This window comes from Leucopleurus acutus (assembly GCF_964270905.1).
Source record: "Leucopleurus acutus genome assembly, chromosome: 8".
NCBI classification, from domain to species: domain Eukaryota; kingdom Metazoa; phylum Chordata; class Mammalia; order Artiodactyla; family Delphinidae; genus Leucopleurus; species Leucopleurus acutus.
In genome coordinates this window covers 10880430-10887238 of record NC_139151.1, presented here as the reverse complement: position 1 = coordinate 10887238, position 6809 = coordinate 10880430, and the positions used below count along the sequence as shown (strand labels likewise).

The 6809-nt window shown below is 54.2% G+C and overlaps 1 protein-coding gene across 1 annotated transcript; it reads right to left on the bottom strand.

The window, feature by feature from the left end:
• Positions 1–1969: 1969 nt before the first annotated feature.
• BSX (brain specific homeobox) lies at positions 1970–5762 on the bottom strand (the record flags this gene model as incomplete). The annotated part of the gene is made up of 3 exons (XM_082844109.1): positions 1970–2209; positions 3315–3511; positions 5501–5762. The coding sequence occupies 3 exons, from the start codon at positions 5760–5762 to the stop codon at positions 1970–1972; spliced, it is 699 nt and encodes a 232-aa protein (XP_082700235.1).
• Positions 5763–6809: the final 1047 nt, after the last annotated feature.

Sequence of the window (6809 nt, the reverse complement as noted above, 5' to 3'; positions counted from 1 at the left end):
GATATTTTCTGTCCTGCTTTGGCTCTTAGCTAGTCCTGATTTCATGGGTAAATCCTTCCATCTCGCCAAGCCTCTATTTCCTTGTCTATGAAGAGAAAAATAATCCTTGCCGTGACTCACAGATTGTTGACTGACAGCACTTTGGCAAACCCAAATAGTATATACAATGCTTGTGTTTTTAAAGCAATAGCTTTGCCTCCTAAATGGTGCAGATTGGATAAAGTTCTCACTCTGACGATTATCTTTGCTTAAGTTAATGTTTCCTCAAACAAGCCTACTGGAAAAAAAAAATCTGCTGCTACATTCATAGAATCATAGAACTTTGACCCAGAAGGATCTTTAGGATTCATCCTCTTATTAGAGAAATAAGGAACGGAAAAGTGTAATTAAATGTAACCCAAGCTGACACCTCTGTTATTTTCATAATTACTATTAGTCATTAGAACCCAAGAGTCAGTCCTCTACCTAGCCACAGACACTCTTTTCTGGCCTTCCTGGTCTCTGTTACCTGAATACACAACCAGGGCGAAAGGAAGATGGGACACTGAGGTCGCTTCTGGCACGGCTGCTATACTTGATAAGTGTACTGGGTATGTAGTGTCGTCACACAATTCATTACCATAATTTCACACTCCTAATATCAAGAGATCTCTGTCCTTTCAGCACTTCAGAGTCAAAAAATACTATTTGCAGAAACCTTTTTCACGTAGGTGGAACTCTAGACTATTAAACGATTAAAAACAGAAAAATCGGCGACAGGGAGACGGGAATCTGTTAAGGAAAAGTTATTAGCCCTGCTCATTCCTGCGGGGGACAGGAAACTGCCCAGGGCGGAGGGGAGGGAGCGTGCGCGTAGGAGGTCGCGGTAACAAACGATTCCCGGAAACTCGTGTCTGTTCCCAGTTTTGCCCGGCGAGCCCTTTATTATCTAAAGAGAGTGCAAACCCGGGAAAAGAATAGGAGACCTCCCAGGGGGAAAGGGAGGGGGCAACGCGCAGGGCCAATAGGACTCCTGCCGCCCCTCAAGGGTCCCCAAACAGGTGCACGCCTGTAAGGGGATGCGTATTCCCCTTTAGGTTTCATTTTGCTAAAACTCCGAGTTCCCTAAAATGCAATGAGAATGAGCACTTCCACACACAACCCGAGGAACGCTCGCTTTTAAAATATCAGTAACCGGTGGGACATGGAAGAGTTGCTGGACAGGCGCGCAACAAGGCCGGGAAGCAAAATTGCTCGGTGGGTTTGCTCTGCCCAAGTGTCTCGACTCCCTTGAGCGCCGCTCAGAACGGGGGCGGAGGGAGAGGGAACCAGAGTAAAGAGCGCGGGTGCCTGGGGGACCACAAGCTCAAAAAGGGTTCCTGGGTGCAGAACCACGAGCTCTTGAGGGGAACTGTGACGCTAGAGGATGGAAGCGCCGCCCTGAGAAGGAGGGAGTCGCCTTTGTATTAGTTAGAGATGGGGGGGGGCGAGTGGGGGGTTAGTGGCGGGTGGCGCGCGAGTCTGTCCGGGAGTGAATGTGTTAAGGATCAGGTCCGGATCCGGATCCCCGCAGAGCGGAGGGCCCAGACATTCGGTCCCTTACCTGCAGCCCATCGGTCTGCCCAAGGAAGGGCAAGGGGTCCGGTGGAGAGCCTGGCCAACGGAGCGGGGACAGGTGGCTGAGGGGCGAGGGCCGAGGGGTCTGCAGTCGCGGCGGGGAAGAGGTCCCCCACCGAATTAGGGAGCCAAGAGCCCGTGCTCCCGTTTGCGCTGCCGAAGACGCGGGGCGAGCGGACGAGCCAAACAGGCGCACACTCGCCCCGCACGGGCGCTGCGAGCTGGCGGTCGGGCGGGGGAGGGGTTCGGGAGGCCGCGCCGCGCAGGCCCCGCAGGTGTTGGAGGGTTAACAGGTGTGTCGTGTTTATCTTCCCGGAGCCGATGTCCATGGCCCGCCCCTCTGCGTCCTCCCCGCCTTCCCCAGCCCGGCGGCTCAGAGCACGTGCGGCCCTGAGCCCAGCTCCCCCTCGTCCCCAATGTCCACCTCGTCCTCCGGCTCGGTCAGCACGAAGGGACCCGTGGGCAGGCCCAGCCGAGGCTCGGCGGGTGCGGCCTTGGGGCCATGGGGGCTGCCCTCAGGGCTCTCGGGCCCATCAGGTGCTTTGGGCTCGTCTTGACTTTTCCTCAGCTGCTTTTTATGCTTCATCCGCCGATTCTGGAACCACGTTTTCACCTGATTCCGGGGAGAAACAAAGAAAATCACGTCATTCCTTCAGACCCATGGTTACTGAGCTAAGACAAAAGCGATTGCTGGAGTTTAAGAAAATAGACCGCAATCCACTGCTGAATTATCCAGAAGTTGTGACAGTCCCAACCTTGGGTTAAGTCACACCTGCGTGGCTCACAAGTTATTGTCTTAGCTTGAATGAGAATCAAACATCCTAGCTCTCAGAAGTACTTGTCCTGAAATAACGATGAGGCTCAAAAGGGTGTGTTTAGTAAATACTAATACTGCTATTAATTAGAATTTCTAATAGTAAGTGCTGCGTGGATAAGTTTCCTTTCTGTTCAGAATACATTCCTCTGACTGTGACATCTAAATACCGGGTCCAGCAAGACTGCTGGACAGCAAGATGAGAAGCAGACTTCCTGCTTCTCATCGGGGAGAAGAATCGCTGGGGCCTGGCAGGGCTATGATTTCACAGCAAGTTGGGTTTCCAGGTACAGAGAATAGGAAAGGGAGTGGAGCGAGGTATTTTGAGGTTGCATGTGAATAGCATCTGGTAGAAGATGAAAACAGTCCTTCCACTCAGGACAGGGCAATAGAAAGGAGGCTTATATTAGTGTGTGTGTGTGTGTGTGTGTGTGTGTGTGTGTGTGTGTGTGTCTGTGTCTGTGTCTGTCTGTGTCTGTGCTGGGAGGGGTGGCTATGAAGACTCGCGGCTGTGAGAGAGGTTAAAGAAGAAAAAAAATCTTGTGTGGGCTTCTCTCGGGTCAAGAACCCTCTTATCTCTTACCGATTTACGTGTGACCCGGGTTACTGCCCTGATCAGAAATGGGTGGGGAGGCACAGAAATGCTAGTTCTCAAGCGGGGAGTGAGCATCAGAATCACTCGAGGGGTTTTTCCTCCGTGTCCAGAACCCGCTCGAGAGATTTTGCTTCGGTGAGTCGACAAGAGATTGGAGGTGTCGGTACTTTTACTACGGGTCTTCGGAGAAGCCTAGAATAAAGGGGAGCGGGGTCGTTGCACGCAAGAACTCCGCGGCCGGTCCAGAGGCGTTAGGAGTCGGGGGGAGAGGAGCGAGCGGAGATGGGGCCTCCCCCTCCTCCGGCCCACCTGCGTCTCGGACAGGCTGAGGGCCGTGGCCAGCTCCACCCGCTCGGGCGTGGACAGGTAGCGCTGGATCTCGAATCTCTTCTCCAGGCCGGAGAGCTGCGAGTCCGAGAAAACCGTGCGAGCTTTGCGGCGGCGGCAGTGCTTCCCCGGCAGCTCGGGGTGCTGGGGGTGCGGGAACAGCGCCGGGACAGGCACCCCTGCGGAGAGAAGAGCGGTCAAGTGGGCAGAGCCCGACCTCCCCGGGCGACCCCCGCTCCACTCCCCACCCTCGTCCCCGGCACCCGCTCCACCTCGTGCCCCCGCCGGTCCCCGCCTCGCCCCACGGCTTCTCCAGGGCTTCTCCCAGGAATCGCAGGGCAGGGGGAATAAATCACAAGAATAGCGCTTGGAGATCTTTATCAGAAAGGCCATCTACACACTCACACACAATAAACAGTAAGTAAAACGTTAAGAAAATTATAAAATAGATCCGGAGGCCTTAAATACTGTCTTCTTGGAGAAACTTCCGGAGAGTCCTCGGCTGCGCCTCCCGAAGTTTTCTTGCAAACATCGGAGGGTCCAGCAGCTATCCTCCTCCTCACCATCCCCCCTCCCCCCAATCCTCCAGACCCCTGACGACAACCAGTGATGTCCTGGGGCTGACAGAAGCATGAATGTGATCCTGCTTCCCAACCTCACTAAAAAACACCGTTCTCTTCCCTGAGCCGCCTCCACTCTCCCGCCTGCGGCCAAAGGGAACAGGCCAACACTCTCACGTGCGGGGCAGCTCCTGAGCGAGAACGGAAGGGGAATTGCCGCCTCGCACGTTCCCTATCAGTCCCGGGGTCGCGCTGGGGACCCATCTAGTTCTCATTCTTTCCCTCCAACCCCACGCAGAAGGATTGAAACGCTTTTCCCGGGCCGCAGGAGACTTCTCGTGTCTTTCCTGACCTTCGCAAGCTTTACCAGGTCTGAGACGCACCAAGCGGACCAACCGCCGCAGACGTAAATATCGGCTGATCCCAGGGGGCGAACAGCAAAAACAGAAAACTAGTAGTTCCGGTATCTCTGGCTTTGGCCACTACTATTTGCCGGGAACATGGGTGCAGCGCAAAAGAGACTGTCTCTGGCCGGCGGTGGAGCCAAAGCAGAGGGGCGGACTTGGACGCAGGCTTCACAATTGCCCCTCCAACCCAGTGCCCCGAAGTCTGGGTTTTACCGCTTCACAAACGCTTTAGCTTTTGTCGTGGATTCCAGCGCCCACCTTTCACAAACTGGCTCACGTCTGTCCAGCCCCCACCCCGACTAGGGTTGTTTTTCCGGCTGCGCTCTGCATCTGGACTCAACGAATTATTCTATTCTGTCTGGAATGAAGATGCCGGAAAAGAAAGCGTGAATGTGGCCTTTCAGAGAGAGGCACAAAAGGAACCTGGGTATTTCCCCGCATCTCCCTGTCCCAACCAGACTTGGCTGGTCCCCGCTCTTTGCCATGCCTGGGAAATCAAAATACTTTGGCTCTGGGCTCCAGAGATATCAGCAACAGGGGCAAAGGAGGGCAGCCCAGCCCAAGATTGTGAATTAAATGCTAGATGTTGGGAGTAAAGAGGGTTAATGAGCAGCCGCGTCTCCCTCTTTTTTCCTTACCTTCTCTCCCTTATTCGGGCCAGCCCAAACCTTCAGTCCTCAGAATATCCCCAAACCCTCCTTCACTTCCAAACCCCTGCAGTGTCTACCTGCAAATGCTCAGCGCCTGGGAGGAGAGAGCTGGCCCCACTGGAGCCTTTTGAGCTTCTGGGCTGGAAAGTTGAGTTCCTTTCTGTGGGGTGGGATAGTCAGGGGTCTCCCTCAGAGTGGGAGAGGTAGGGATGGGGACCGAGAGATGGACCAGAGTGGCCAGGAAGACCAAGAGAAAGGAAACTGAACACTGCCCGTCAAGAATATCGACAAAATCTGCAGCTACCTCTTGGTTCGGCACGTTTCCTCCGTTATAGAAAGTGAGGAGTGACCCTGGATTGGCATGCCTCAAGGGAGCTCCCTGTGTTCTCAGCCGTATCCCCAACCTTCCACTGTCACTTAGGGAAGGAGGCCCGGCCAAGCCAGGCCCAGCCAGCTCTGGCCTTTCCTCTCATCCGTCACAGGCTTAGGGTCTATGCTGGAAGACGTGCTCTCTCTCTCTCTCCCCATACCTTGAGACCCCTGTTACTTACCCGCGGTGGTGAGGAAATAAGGGTGGTGGTGGTCTCCCTTATGTAGAGGGTGATGGGGGTGAGGGGCCAGGAGGGTGGGTGTGGGCATGAGGGGGTAGCCATAGTCTAGCAGAGGCACCCGGGAGGCCAGAGAGCTGGTGAAGTGGTCAGAGGCCACCTCCCTTAGCGGCTTGGGCTTGTGCAGCAGGATGTCCTCGATGAAGAAGGACGTGGGCCTCTGAGATGACGCCGGGTGTAGAGGGGAGGTGAAGTTGAGATTCATCTTGAACCGAGCGCCTGCCACAGGGCGGGGGCCAGGGACGACGAGTAGGAAGCAGGCAGCGTCTCAGCACGCCTGGTCGAGAGCCAACCACCCTCGAGGCTCGGATCCCTGATGCTCTCTCCTCGGCCTGGGCTACCCCCGGCGCTGGAGAGGCAAGAAGATAAGCTCTTGGGTAGGTTGGGTCTAAGTGTAGGAGAATTGGCAGCTTGGAGAGGGGAGTCGGGAGAGCCAATGGCAAGGCTGCCAGAGGCAGAGGGGAGGGTGCGGTGGGCGCGGGGCGGGGCGGGGAGCTGTCCGCGGTGCTGAATACGACCGGCCAGGCCCGGGGAGAGTGCAGCCGAGCGGACCGGGTCCTTGCTCCTACCAGGTTTCTCGACCTCAGTTTCTGCCCGCCACGGCAGGAGCTGCCTAGCTCCCGGCCGTTTTTTAAAGAAAACGAAAGAGATAAAGTCTCTACCCTCGGACAAACTCCTCTTTAGAGAGCAGAAGGCATTTAAAGGGCCCCGAAGCAACAGGAATAAAGCACTTATTTCAGCACTGGGGCCAGGGCTTTAAAACTTTAGAGAAATGATAGCACAGGGGTAAGAGGAGAAGTGAGGAGAGAGTCCATATCCGCTAGACCCACCTTAAGTTGATGACTGAGGGATGACTGGATTGTCGAGGTAAATAAATAAAACGTTGATGATGATCATAACATTCTTTACCTCCGTTTTAGAGGATGGTGTGAGGAAAGTTATACCTACATTAGTCAATTAATTTGATCTGTGTAAATATGTCCAAAACTACCTCTTAAATGCCAGCCTCCACCTCCTCTCAAATTTCCATTACTTTCTCCTCATTCCGCTCACATAGGCTGCTATTTCTGCTATACTATCCTTTTCAGCCCTAGCGCCCCCCCCAAATAATTGTACTGTGTTTTTGTTTCCCATTCCTTTTTGCAGCCTTTCTTTTCATTTTCCTCCCTCCCAATCTTTTGTTTTCTAATGTTTGTCTTTTTCAAATCTGTCACATTTATTTCCCTGGAGTCAATTTGCTAAAATTAAGGTG